The sequence below is a fragment of the Rhinopithecus roxellana genome, chromosome 15 (assembly GCF_007565055.1).
Source record: "Rhinopithecus roxellana isolate Shanxi Qingling chromosome 15, ASM756505v1, whole genome shotgun sequence".
NCBI lineage: Eukaryota > Metazoa > Chordata > Mammalia > Primates > Cercopithecidae > Rhinopithecus > Rhinopithecus roxellana.
In genome coordinates, this window is record NC_044563.1 from 12,334,073 (window position 1) to 12,347,605 (window position 13,533).

At 53.8% G+C, this 13,533-nt stretch overlaps 3 protein-coding genes across 8 annotated transcripts; 1 reads left to right on the plus strand and 2 right to left on the minus strand.

Annotated features, from left to right (window-relative positions):
- Positions 1-661: 661 nt before the first annotated feature.
- CDCA5 (cell division cycle associated 5) lies at positions 662-7,505 on the minus strand. Its single transcript, XM_010363954.2, has 6 exons — positions 7,374-7,505; positions 7,076-7,170; positions 6,932-6,997; positions 6,811-6,846; positions 2,541-2,975; positions 662-2,374 (listed from the first exon to the last, which is right to left on the minus strand). Exons 1-6 carry the CDS (start codon positions 7,417-7,419, stop codon positions 2,294-2,296), a joined length of 759 nt encoding a protein of 252 aa, XP_010362256.1. The 5' UTR covers positions 7,420-7,505; the 3' UTR covers positions 662-2,293.
- Positions 7,506-7,637: 132 nt separating this feature from the next.
- Positions 7,638-11,823, plus strand: ZFPL1 (zinc finger protein like 1). Of its 5 annotated transcripts, none has more exons than XM_010363947.2 (8): positions 7,638-7,813; positions 8,115-8,237; positions 8,548-8,659; positions 9,841-10,034; positions 10,143-10,215; positions 10,351-10,497; positions 10,746-10,863; positions 11,356-11,823. In XM_010363947.2, exons 2-8 carry the CDS (start codon positions 8,136-8,138, stop codon positions 11,540-11,542), a joined length of 933 nt encoding a protein of 310 aa, XP_010362249.1. In that variant the 5' UTR covers positions 7,638-7,813; positions 8,115-8,135; the 3' UTR covers positions 11,543-11,823. The 5 variants fall into 5 exon arrangements, with proteins under 5 accessions (XP_010362249.1, XP_010362252.1, XP_010362248.1 ...); XM_010363950.2 differs by having other exon boundaries at positions 8,128-8,237; positions 8,548-8,747; XM_010363946.2 differs by having other exon boundaries at positions 7,639-7,813; positions 8,128-8,237.
- Positions 11,800-12,453, minus strand: TMEM262 (transmembrane protein 262). 2 transcript variants are annotated; one of them, XM_010363953.2, is made up of 3 exons: positions 12,280-12,453; positions 12,105-12,172; positions 11,800-11,953 (listed from the first exon to the last, which is right to left on the minus strand). In XM_010363953.2, exons 1-3 carry the CDS (start codon positions 12,451-12,453, stop codon positions 11,851-11,853), a joined length of 345 nt encoding a protein of 114 aa, XP_010362255.1. In that variant the 3' UTR covers positions 11,800-11,850. The 2 variants fall into 2 exon arrangements, with proteins under 2 accessions (XP_010362255.1, XP_010362254.1); XM_010363952.2 differs by having other exon boundaries at positions 12,073-12,172.
- Positions 12,454-13,533: the final 1,080 nt, after the last annotated feature.

Here is a 13,533-nt window from a genome sequence, read left to right on the forward strand (position 1 = left end):
CCATGGAGTGAGCAACTCAGCCTCCTTCAAAGGAGCCTGAAAGGGAATGGGGAACGAGGGCTGGACTTGGGAGGATGTTTACTTCCCAGGCATCTCCTGTGGACACTGGGGGAGCTCTTAGCACCCTCACCCCAGACCCGACTTTCTTCCTCCTGGAAGAGGAGCGGATTAGAGACTGGACAGAAATAAACAAGACAAAGGGCAGGACAGGCCGGACGCGGTGGCTCACGCCTGTAATCCCAGCACTTTGGGAGGCCAAGGAGGGCAGATCACTTGAGGTCAGAGTTCGAGACCAGCCTGGCCAACATGGTGAAACCCCATCTCTAATAAAAATATAAAAATTAGCCGGGCTTGGTGGCGGGCGCCTGTAACCCCAGCTACTTGGGAGGCTGAGGCAGGAGAAACGCTTGAACCTGGGAGGTGGAGGTCGCAGTGAGCTGAGATCATGCCACTGGACTCCAGCCTAGGCGACAGAGTGAGACTCTGCCTCAAGAAGAAGAAAAAAAAAAAGTGGGGCAGGACAGTGATCTACCATGGGGCGAATGGGGGTGAGCGGGGCTGGGAGCGCCTAGACAAAGGGACAACCCCAGTGATGCAGCCCACAGGAGGCCTGGCCTTACCCTCGGCTCTGCCTTTGACTCAATAAAAGAAACATAGTCCATGAACAGGCAGAAAATCTTTAATCAGGATATTTTTCCAACTATAAAACAAAATCCCATTTTTTTCCTTAAATTTAGTTCCTCAGGAACAGAGAAGTTTGCAGTGATGATCTCAACTCCGCATCATCTGGTGACCCCTGATTCTGCAGGACTAAGACATTTCCCAAGAGTTCTGCCTCATCAGCCAGTGAGGACAAGAGTTCTTCAGTGCGGCTCAGCTCAAGGACACCTAGGCTTCCCCCGCAAGGGGGCGTGCTTGCAGGTCTGACAAAGCACAGAGCATTGAGCAGATGGCCTGGGACTCCCAGGCCTGGCAGAGGGTTTTATTAGGGCCCGCCTGGCCTGCAACGTTTCTCCCAAGTACCCTGACCCAGCACTCATCTTCACTGGCATTCTGTGTTATCCACCAGCTCCTCTGCACACCTCAGCGTCTACTTCCATGATCTTATGAACATCAAAAGGTACAATGTACTGGGGTGCGGTGGCAGAGTCAGGGCAGGGCAGCCTTCGAATCCACACTATTGAATCCTCAGTATTCAAAGAAGAGAAAGATGGGGAAATTCTCCAGAGATCATGAGATGCATCCAGGCAGTGTTCTCATGTGAGAGGATAGGGAGGCCAAAAACTAAAATTGCTATCAGCCCCCGCCGCTGTCTGGTACACGAGGAGTTTCCGAGGACTTTAAAAGCACAGTCGCAAAATGCTAGTAAGACTGGGACTCTTCAACTTTTTCTTCTAGGGCCAAGTAGACTCTGTGTAACTTATTTTGTAAGAAATGGGTGTGAGTGACAAGAGGGGCTACCTTCCACCCCTGCAGCAGAGTGGTAAGACTCCAGTGTGGGCCCTGCGCAAGGCACCAGCCCAGAGACCATGAGCCACAGAAACCCACAGCACCTGGTGGCCCCTTTGCTCCAAGCAGCCAGTGCCCTATCAACCTGGCATTTACCAAACATCTCAACAGCAGACCAGAACTACAAAACACAGCTTCTGTGTAGTACACACTTATGGTCTGAGACCCAACTAAGGCTCCCCACATCCTTCAAAACTCCACAGGCTGAATGTCCAGCTTCTTCCTCCAAGATAGAATTGCCCTCAGCCCACGAATTCTCTCTGGGACTATTTACAGAATTGGAAGGAAAACCCACGGAACCGAAAACCTCTTTACGCAGATGGGTTCAGGAAGAAAGCCACCAACAGAAGGCAACTCAGGATGGAAAGGCCGAGGCTGGCAGAACCCCTGGGCCTATTTCCAAGGAGCCACCCTTCCCAGCAAGAGCAGAGGGTGCCCCTCACCTCAACCCTCAGCCCTTTAACTTCTGGCTGGGCCAGTGATTCTCCTCCCCAGTCTGTGGCCCATCTGGAAACTGGCTGTGGTACTTTGGAGAGATAAGAAGGACAGGACGACAAGAGACAGGACACCAGTGAGTGGCTGGGCCAGGCGGCCCCATTTCCTAAAACCAAGATGGCTGCCACTGCTGCCCAAGCCCTCAAAGGCAGACAGGCTTCATGTGCAGCACCAGCACACACACAGGTAACAAGACCAGGGGAGGGGACCCTAAGTGTCCCCTCCACAGGGAGGGGGCTATGTACAGGACAGGAGGGAGAGTCTGGCCAGGTGCATCCCCCCCTGCATCTCATTCAACCAGGAGATCAAACTGCTCAGCAGCTTCAAACTCCGCGTTCATGGCCGCCGCCCACTCATCCAGCTCCGTTTTCTGAGGGAAGAGAAATGGGGAGCCAGGTGAGTGAGAAGGGAACATGGTGGCTGGAGCATCTCACCCACACCCTGCAGGTGCTGCCTATCCCCCAAAAGAGCCTGAGCCCCAGCCCTGCACGTCTGCCAGAGCACACGGCAGAGAAAAACCCCTGTCTCTCACTCACCAAGATCTCTGGCATCTTCTTCTTCTTACGTTTCTGTTTCTCGGGTGGTGGGGAGATTCCAGGGAGAGTCATGTCTGGGGCCCAGGGCTTTGCACAGACTCTGGGGACCTCAGTGAATTTGGAGCACACCACTGGTGAGACTCCGGACAAGTCTTCTGCCCCCAGCAGCCCCTCGAAGCCAAAGCAGGACCGGCGGCCTGGGGTGGAGGTGGAGGCAGAGCCCAGGGTGTCCAGCCGGCTGTAGGAACGCCTGACTTTCTTAGACATTTCCAAGTCTCTGGCGTCCAGCTCTCCTTCCGTGGAGCTGGACTCGGCATCAGGGTTGGGCACAGGAGTGGGGGTGGGGGTGGCAGGGATGCTGTGTGTCTTGAAAAGGTCCTCTTTAGTAAGGTCCCTGCCAGGGGGCTCGTTTTCTTTCTCCAAGAAAAAGGCAATCTGTACCAGGACAGAAGAGAGGATGCCCCCAATACTTAGTTGGACTGCTTACTTCCAGAAAAGCCTGAGAACATTCAGCATGGAAAGAAAGACCCACAGGACACACACTCTTTTAAGGAAGAGACAAATCAGACCCTGAAAGAGACGAGGGGAGAAGAAAACAACCCACCATTGCTTCCGAGGAGTCTGCTTTTGTGACACAAGTGGACTTGCCCCATCTGCTGATGTTGTCGCTTGCTTCCAAAATGTGCCCAGCATCCAGACTCCCCTCTGACCAACTCAAGCCCTCATTAGGTATCTTCTAGACCAGCTGAGCAACCTTTTTTTCTTTTGCTTTGTTTCTGGATATAGCGTCTTAACTCTGTTGCCCAGGCTGGAGTGCAGTGGCACAATCATGGCTCACTGCAGCCTCAGCCTCCAGGGCTCATGCAATCCTTCTACCTCAGCCTCTGAGTAGCTGGGACTACAGGCATGTGCCACTCTGGCTGATTTTTTTTGTTTCTTTGTAGAACAGGGGGATCTCCCTACGTTGCCCAGGCTGGTCCCAGTGACCTTCTGATTTCTCTCCACATTTCCGCCCTTGCCTGCTGTGGTCCATCTGCCACACAGCTGATGAGGATTGTCCTAAAATGTCCACTCAGTCCATAAGTATTTATCAGTCACCTGTTCTGTGCCAGGAACTGGGAATACAGCAGGGAATAAAACAGAGAAAACCTCTGCCCCATTCTAAGGGAAAAACAGATAAGAAAATTCGGTATTATATGCGCAGTATCAAGCTCTACAGGAAAACACAGAACAGGACAGAGTGCTTGGGGTAGGTTAGAATTGCAAAGAGATGCCGGGCGCGGTGGCTCAAGCCTGTAATCCCAGCACTTTGGGAGGCTGAGACGGGTGGATCACGAGGTCAGGAGATCGAGACCATCCTGGCTAACACGGTGAAACCCCGTCTCTACTAAAAAATACAAAAAGCTAGCCGGGCGAGGTGGCGGGCGCCTGTAGTCCCAGCTACTCGGGAGGCTGAGGCAGGAGAATGGCGTGAACCCGGGAGGCGGAGCTTGCAGTGAGCTGAGATCCAGCCACTGCACTCCAGCCCGGGCAACAGAGCGAGACTCCGTCTCAAAAAAAAAAAAAAAAAAAGAATTGCAAAGAGATAAAGGTCAATATAGGCCTCACTGAGGTGACATTCTAGCTACAACTTGAAGGAGGTGTGGGAGTGACTCGTGGCCAAGTGTTCTAGGCAGTGGGAACAGAAGGTGCAAAAACCCTGAGGCCACAGTGTACTAGTCAGGGTCAAAGAACAAGAGGCCAGTGTGGCTGAAGTGAAGGAAAGAGGAAGAAACTGAAGATGAAGTTCAAGAGGTAACAGGTGGCCAGACATGGTGGCTCATGCACATAATCCCAGCACTTTGGGAGGCTGAGGTGGGTGGATCACCTGAGGTCAGAAGAGACAAGCCTGGCCAACAATAGTGAAACCGTCTCTACTGAAAATACAAAAAAATTAGCCAGGCGTGGTGGCAGGTGCCTGTAATCCCAGCTACTTGGGAGGCTGAGGCAGGAGAATCAACTGAACCTGGGAGGTGGAGGTTGTAGTGAGCCAAGATTGCGCCACTGTGCTCCAGCCTGGGTGACAGTGCGAGACTCCAACTCAAAAAAAAAAGAAAAAAAAGTCCGGGCACGGTGGCTCACACCTGTAATTCCAGCACTTTGGGAGGCCGAGGCGGGCGGATCACGAGGTCAGGAGATCAAGACCATCCTGGCTAAGATGATGAAACCCCGTCTCTACTAAAAATACAAAAAAATTAGCTGGGCCTGGTGGTGGGCACCTGTAGTCCCAGCTACTTGGGAGGTTGAGGCAGGAGAATGGCATGAACCTGGGAGGCAGAGCTTGCAGTGAGCCAAGATTGCACCACTGCACTCCAGCCTGGGCGACAAAGTGAGACTCTGTCTCAAAAAAACAAAAAACAAAAAACAGGGAAGCTGAACAAATTGGTGGTCACCACTGACTACCACTTCCTCATCCTCTGTAGCCAAGCAGTCACCCAGGTCCTGGCAACTTTATCCTGCTTGATGTACCATGAATCTCAGTCAGTCAACAAGAAAGAGTGGCTACTAGGAAAGGCAGAAGTCCCTACCCTCAAGGTGCCTATGTTCTTAGAGGGGAGAGAAAGACATCAAACATGCAAGAAAATACACTAGAAGAACTGGTAAGGATCAGGCACAGTGGCTCATGCCTATAATCCCAACACTTTAGGAGGCCAAGGTGGGAGGATCACTTAAGCCCAGGAGTTCAAGACCAGCCTGGGCAACATAGTGAACCCTCATCTCTACAAAAAAAATCCCAGTTACTTGAGAGGCTGAGGAGGGAGGATCTGCAGTGAGTCAAAATCTCACCACTGTGCTCCAGCCTGGGTGGCAGAGCAAGACCTTGTCTTTAGAACCTGTAAGGCCTAAGAGAATTACATAGAGAAATGTGACAGCAATAGGATAAGGGTCATCAGGGAAGGTCTCTGGGGAGGGATTCCCTCTGAACCCAGTACTGTGTATCATCCTGGCTTTAGCTCACGCCCTTGGCTTCATGCTTCAGAATTCCTGGACTTCACGTCATTCCGCTGGTCTTGGAGTCCCAGGGTAGCGCTTCTCCAAACCATTCTCCCCACAGCCCCCAGAAGGGTCTTTCTTACTCAAACTTGACTCAGTCACTGCCTTACCCAGAACTCTCCAAAGGCTGCCCACAGACCCAAGAATGAAGCCCAAGTCATGAGTGTGGCTTTTGTGCCTCATCGGGCTCTGCTCTGCCTTAGGGTGCCCCCTCCCCTGCTGAGGTCTGCTGCAGACACTAAACAAATTGCTATTCCCCAAACCTTGTGATTTTTCTTTAAATTCCCAATCTCTGCAAACATGGCTTCTTCTTTGACCTGGAACACCCCAATTGTCTTTTTTTTTTTTTTTTTTTTGAGATGGAGTCTCGCTTTGTTGCCCAGGCTGGAGTGCAGGGGTGCGATCTTGGCCCACTGCAACTTAGGCCTCCTGGGTTCAAGCGATTCTCCTGCCTCAGCCTCCTGAGTAGCTGGGACTACAGGCATGTGCCACCATGCCTGGCTAATTTTTGTATTTTTAGTAGAGACAGGGTTTCATCATGTTGGCCAGGCTAGTCTTAAACTCTTGACCCAAGTGATCTGCCCGCCTCGGCCTCCCAAAGTGTTAGGATTACAGGTGTGAGCCACTGCACCCGCCCTCTACTTGTCTTTAAAGACTCAGTTTAAATGTTTCTTCTTCCATGAAACATTCCCTGAGCCACATGGTCTGGGTTAGCCACCATCATAGCATCTAGCATTCCTTATTGCAGTCCCAGTACACAACGCTGCCATCACTGGTCATTTGTCTTTCTCCCCAGTTGACTCTAATCCCTATCAGCTCTTCAAAGGAGTTCACATTTCTCATTCATTGTCTTCAGATTGTCTATTAATGAAACATCGTTTGATAATAGCTTCTGCTAAAACTGTAAAAATGTCATACACATGATTTATCTTAGAACACCCATAAATGAAAGCTAAAGGCAAAATGGATTAGAAAGGCAGTATGTGGAGTTAAGACATCGCTCAGCTTTTACAGGAAGTTCCAGGAAAATGGTAGAAATACACAAGGCATAAAAAGTTAAGTGTATTAAGTCTTCAGGGAGTACTCAAGACTGGCAATGCATGCAGGTGCCCAGAGGCAAACTGCTTTTGCAGTACTGCAAAACAGCTCCCTGGGCAGATGTGAGCAGCCAATGTGTGCTGTCCACCTCTAGAGTGACCCAGATTCTACTTAATTAAGTAGATGAAAGTGAACTCACCCTAGGGCTCCTGCGAGGTGACTGGACAGCTGGGACCTGCGGGGTACAATACCAATTGATCTCATAGCTGGCCCCCAGTTTCGCCCGCCTACTCACCCACAACACCCTCCTTAGCCTTTACCTCTACAGCATGGGCCACGATCTTCTTTAAAACGATGGGCTTTCTGATTGCAGCCGCAATGGGTGTCTGGAGAAGAGGGATGAACGTGAGCTCAACATTAGGTGAGGGGCCACAAGGGGAGGAAGTGAGAAACCTGGGGCTCACCTTCGGCCAGATTTCAGGGAGGATGCTCGGGAGTTCAGAGCCTGATTTCCGCTGGGACCTCCGCAGAGGCTTAGTAAGAGATAGTGCCCTTGGCCCTGGAAAGAGAAAAAAGTGGTAGAGGAGGACTCTAGACCTTAGAGTCCAGAGAACAGGTTCTAGAGACAGCAAGAAGATTCCCAAACAAGCCCTTCTAAGGGCGCCTCCTCTGGAGGCAGCAGCGGGAGGGAAGGGCCATCTTTCACAGGACTGCGTCCCCCAAACGGCTCGACCTCACGTCTCCCGCGCGCCCTCCGCTCACCGGAGCGCTGAGCGGCTCCTCCGGACCGCGTTCGCCTCCCAGACATAACTAGGCTCGGTCTCGAGCTCCTCCAGCGCCGCCGCCCCGGGCGCGTGCCAACGGGGAAGGCCACTCGCTGCAAAAAACTTTCGAATTACCCGCCCTGCGAGAAGGAAGCGGAAGTGACGTAGGCGAGAGGTCCGCGGCGCTCGGACCCCCTCCCTTTTCCACCCGTCTTCACGTCTAGCGTCACGGAGGCGCGGCCCAGGGGCGCAATGGCGTCATCAGGGCGCGCCGCACCCGGAAGAGACGTGGCAGCGGAGGGATAATCGGGGCGGCCGGGGCTGAAGAGTGCGGAGCAAGATCCTTGGAGAAAGTGGTCCCTGCCCTTCCTCGCCTCGAAGCATCGCTGCCGCCCTTCGGACCGGTGCAGCGGCCGATCAGTAAACACAGAGACTGGGGTCTGTAGAGAAGGGGCGGGGCTTGGAGGGGGTGGGGCTCAGGAGAGGCCTTGGGGGCGGGGCCGTTGGTATCGGGGAGTCGCTGATGGAGGGGCCTGGCCGGGGGCGGGATCCAGAAGGATTGAGGGGTCGCCGGAGGCGGGATTTATGCAGGGGGTGTTTCCCCGCATAAGGAGGAACAGTGGGCAGAAATCTCGGGTCGGGGCGAATAAGAGAGGTGTGTCTGGGGGAGTTAAGAGTGGAAACTGGGCTGGTGAGAGCGTAGTGGTGGCCACCAGAACCTGGCTTCCTACCAACTCAGGCCCCTTTCCCAGGATCGATCATGGGGCTTTGTAAGTGCCCCAAGAGAAAGGTGACCAACCTGTTCTGCTTCGAACACCGAGTCAACGTCTGCGAGCACTGCCTGGTAGCCAATCACGCCAAGGTGGGGCCTTCAGGGGAGCGACTGAGCAGGGCACTGGGTGGGCAAGGCGGTATTGGCTTCCTCCAAATCCATGAGGGACCCCGCGCTAGAATGTAAGCCCCACAAGGGCAAGGACTTGGTTTATTTTGTTCACTGATACATCCCCCGCCCCCAAGAGAGAGTCTGGCGCACAGTATGTGCTCAATAAATATTGATTGAACAAACGAAAGGATGAGTCTCCTCTGTGACTAGAGAAAAAGAGACAGTCAGACCGTGGGGTGATAGGCCGAGCAGCCCCAGCACCAGTTGTGACATCTCTCTCCCACTCCAGTGCATCGTCCAGTCCTACCTGCAGTGGCTCCAAGATAGCGACTACAACCCCAATTGCCGCCTGTGCAACATACCCCTGGCCAGCCGAGAGACGACCCGCCTTGTCTGCTATGGTGAGGCCTTGGCACCTCGGGGGGATCAGGCCAGCCTCAGGGGCCAGCTTGGTGACTGGTTTCCAGGCCCTCCTCAAGCAGCAGGACAGTGAGTCCCCCAAGTCTCAGAGCCCAGATTCTAGTCATATTAAAGTTCCTTACCTGCTCTGTAAGTTCAGGCAAGTTATTCTTCCTTTCTAGGCCTCACTGTCTTTCCTAAAAATTAAAGCTCCTAGTTCCTCTTTCCTAAAAATTCAGCCCTGCCAATCTGGAGGTTTGAGTGAGAGCCAGTCAAGCTTATGTGTATGCTGGTGGCCGTGACTATTAGCTAGCCAGACCGGCATGTCGCTTTCAGATATTCAGGATCCACCACTGATTCCAAGGCTAAACAGAGAGGAAGTGAGTTTCCCACATTAAAGTTAGCTAAAAGAAGTCAGCAGACATATGTGTCATAACTTTGACCTGAATCTGGGGTAAGAGCCTTAGCTCCAGTTTTTGAAGGAGCTAATGCAAGAGGCAGCTCCATATGTGTTTCTCCTTGTGAGTGCGTGTGTGTACTTGCAGGCATTTAATGTACATTGTGTGTTTAAATGAGTGTTAGTGTGTTGATTAGTACTTGGGGGTGAATCAATGGGTAAATGTATGTACGTGAACATATGAACACAGGTGTGTTGTGGGAGTGCAAGAGAATGCATGGTTGAGTGTGCCTGAGTGTTAGCAAACCTGTGAGTGTATAGATGTGTATGTGTGAGGGCTCCTGTGCCCATAATGTAGATACAGGGAATGCTACTTGTGTTTGATTATGTGCTTATAAGCACATGTACATGTATGCCCAGGGATGTGTACATGCATATGTGTGGCTGTGTGTATATCAAGGAACCTTTTCTGAAACTGTTCATTATTAGCCATTAGCCCAAAGAGTATGATGAATGCAAGCCCAGAGAGGACTCACTGAAAGGAGAGGTGGCGTTTTCTTCCCACCCAAACTTACCCCTGTGAGCTGGACAGCTTGGTAGCACTGCCTGGACTTAGATGGTGATAGCCAAGAAGACCGATGTTTTGGGGAACAGGACGGGGAGGAGAAGGCTCTGGCACACACCTGTGTCCATATGTCCTGCAATGGTTTGGGGGCTATTGCTAGGCTAGGAGCCCTAAGTGTCTTCTTCCTCATGTCTCTTCTCCCCTGTCTCATGGGCCCTAAGATCTCTTTCACTGGGCCTGCCTCAATGAACGTGCTGCCCAGCTACCCCGAAACACAGCACCTGCCGGCTACCAGTGCCCCAGCTGCAATGGCCCCATCTTCCCCCCAACCAACCTGGCTGGCCCCGTGGCCTCCGCACTGAGAGAGAAGCTGGCCACGGTCAACTGGGCCCGGGCAGGACTGGGCCTCCCTCTGGTGAGAGTCCCTCTGTCTGACCATCCATCTGCCCTGTGCCCCACCTGAGCCAGATGGGTGGGTGGGGACAGTACTAGGCAGCCTGGTGACCCAGATTCCTTCCTCCAGATCGATGAGGTGGTGAGCCCAGAGCCCGAGCCCCTCAACACGTCTGACTTCTCTGACTGGTCTAGCTTTAATGGTAAGTGGTGGCTTCCACCGACTGTCTGGGCTTTAGCCTCCCTGCTCTGCTGACAGCTCCCTTGGTCTACAGTCACATGCTGTACCCCTGAGCTCTACCCACTACTTCTGCTGATGGCTCTCTTTCCGCCCACAGCCAGCAGTACCCCTGGACCAGAGGAGGTAGACAGCGCCTCTGCTGCCCCAGCCTTCTACAGCCAGGCACCCCGGCCCCCAGCTTCCCCAGGCCGGCCCGAGCAGCACACAGTGATCCACATGGGCAATCCTGAGCCCTTGACTCATGGTGAGCCTGGGAGTTATCCAGGCCGCGGAAGGATAGAAAGAGGGTGGTGGAGTGGTTTGTGTACGGGGAGCTTGAGGATCCTGAGAGAGACCCACCTGGAGGAACCTTTCCTCAATCCAAGCACAGCCATTACCTCCGCACAATTCTGAGATGCTCTGTCAGACTGAGGAGGGCAGGTGATCCCCCTAGCCCTCCCCAAAGCGGCCAGTTTTCCTGAGTCTATTGGTGCTAGTGGCTCCACCCTGTAGCCCCTAGGAAGGTGTATGATACGCGGGATGATGACCGGACACCAGGCCTCCACGGAGACTGTGACGATGACAAGTACCGACGCCGGCCTGCCTTGGGTTGGCTGGCCCAGCTGCTAAGGTACACAGGGTCAGGCGGGCGGAATGCCGGGAAGGGGTGGAGAGGGAGTAGGAACCAGAGGCCCTGGGAGGGACAGTTTCATGACCAAAGGGGTTCGTTCTGGGGAGTGACAGTACCTGGTGCTGGGGCTGTGCAGAGGCCTTGGCTGTGCAGCAGAAGCTGTGGTTTGCATCTCTCTGGGGCTGTCTCAGTGCCTCCTACACAGGAGGTTTGGACTCAGGCTCTTTGAGGCCCCTTCCTGATCTGACACCCCCTAATCTTTGTAACTCTCCCCGACGCCTGACATGTTGTAGTTTCCAGAACACAGTCGTGTGCCTCAGCTGGTCTGAGCTGCACAATAAGGCCCTATGGTGGCAAGTGCAGGAGTGATCATCCTTGAGGCACAGACGAGGAGATGGAGGTTCAGGAATGGGTGGTGACCAGGGCTTGTCTCTAGGCCGTGGGGGCCACCAGGGACTGGGGCCTGACCTGATTTTCCCCTCATCCCCCCAGGAGCCGGGCCGGGTCTCGGAAGCGACCGCTGACCCTGCTCCAGCGAGCGGGCCTGCTGCTACTCCTGGGACTGCTGGGCTTCCTGGCCCTCCTTGCCCTCATGTCTCGCCTAGGCCGGGCCGCAGCAGACAGCGACCCCAACCTGGACCCACTCATGAACCCTCACATCCGTGTGGGCCCCTCCTGAGCCCCCTTGCTTGTGGCTAGGCCAGCCTAGGACTTGGGTCCTGTGGAGGAGAGGCGAGGTAATGGGGAGGCTGGGGGCACCTCTTCACTGCCCCTCTCTGTCAAGCCTAAGACACTAAGACCCCGGACCCAAAGCCGAGTCCACCAGAGTGATTGCAGGCCGGGCCTGGAGTCCCCGCGGGTCAAGCATTTGTCTTGACTTGCTTTCCTCCCGGGTCTCCAGCCTCCCACCCCTCGCCCCATGAAGGAGCTGGCAGGTGGAAATAAACAACTTTATTAAAATGCCCGAGGCAGCCTTTTTGTTCAGCCTCAGCCCTGTTCCGACTCCCCAGGCCTCAGTGGTTCTCCTCCCGGTACTCGATGGCCAGAAACTCCAAGGACAGGCGGTTGAAGAACATGGCTCCGTTGAGCACTGGGTGGAGGAGAGAGCCCCCCATGAGCCCCAGTACCCTTCCCTGGCTACTCCTTGCCACATCTCATGGTTCCAAAGCTCCCCGCTCCCCCTTGCACCCTCCCCCTCCTGCCACTCACTCAGGATGGTCAGGGCAGAGCAGCGGATGTACTTGTTTTCTGTCATCTCAGCATAGAGTGACCCCATGGCGGCCCAGCAGATGCTGATCACCTGGGAGAACTGTAGGCCCATCTAGTGGGAGAGTAGCCCCCTGACACAACAGCGGGGTTTCCATTAGCCCCCCGGGCCTCCCACAGCCAGCCCTTGTGTCCCTGCCCTGAGCCTACCATCAGGACGACCGTGTAGTGAAAGCTCATGCGGTCGTAGTGGTGGGTGATGCAGAAGTTGTGCACGTCGCTGATGAAGATGCCCAGGTGTAAGAAGAAGAGCATCAGTGCAGCCGTGGTGAGCATCATGCCTTTTGGGAAGAAGAATGTGGCAATGCGGTCTCGCAGCCGCATCTTGCCTACAGCGTAGATGCAAGTCAGACTTGAGAGCTGGAGCAAGCAGGCCCTGCCCAGGAAAAGTAGCAGTCTCTGGTTCTAGAGTGCCTGGTATGGAATAGCAGTAGGATTCTAGAACCAGGAGGACAGTGGAGGGGACAAGATTCTAGAACACAGGCTGATTCCAGCCAACACAGGACTGCCTCACGGGTGGTAGGGGTGCTCCGAATTGTGAGATCAGTGGGGGCCCGTGGCAATGGCGAAGGGGTAGTAACCCTAGTTGTCCCATACTCACTCTAGACACTTTTGTGCACATCTCAATTTTCCCACAACGGAGGCAGCATGAACACAGTCTACAGATGAAGAACTGGGACTCAGAAAAGCTGAGGGGTGTGGTCTAGATTCACATCAAGTCTTAGGCAGATGAGAGATTAGGACCCACCTGCATAGCTGGAAGGCATTCCCAGGTGAGGGGAGGCCTGGGGTGGATCCCAGGTTCCAAGTATTTGCTCTACCCTCTGGTGGAAAGGAATTATGAGAAGGAAAGATATCAACAGATTCTTCAGCGCTGTCCTGGGATCTTCCCTGTGCCCTTCCCAGTGTGGCCCAGAGGACACCTGGCTTTACCATTCTCTCCCCAGATGTTCTTACAGGACCCAATGCTGGGCAGCTTTCCTCTCTGCCACCTTCAGGTGCTTGGAGCATTTTCACCTCCATCATTCCAAGAGTCCCATGAGACAGCTGTGGCTGGTGGCATGAATCCTATTTGACACTTGAGTCTGAGGCAGAAAGGATGGTTGTCCTCAAGTTGTCATAGCCAGTAAGGGAGGGAGTCAGTACTGAAACTAAGATCTGATACTACCTGAGGCTGTGCTGAGTGAGCAGGGTCAGATGCAAGCCAGAAGGAAAACATTTCCTCCATGCAGGTAAGAGATGAGAACTAGGCTGGGTGTGGTAGCTCACACCTGCAACCCCAGCACTTTCAGAGGCCCAGGTTGGAGGATTGCCTTGGGCCAGGAGTTCAAGACCAGCTTGGGAGACAGCAAGACCCCATCTCTCTCTCTTTTCTTTTTTTTGAGACAGAGTTTCACTCTCGTT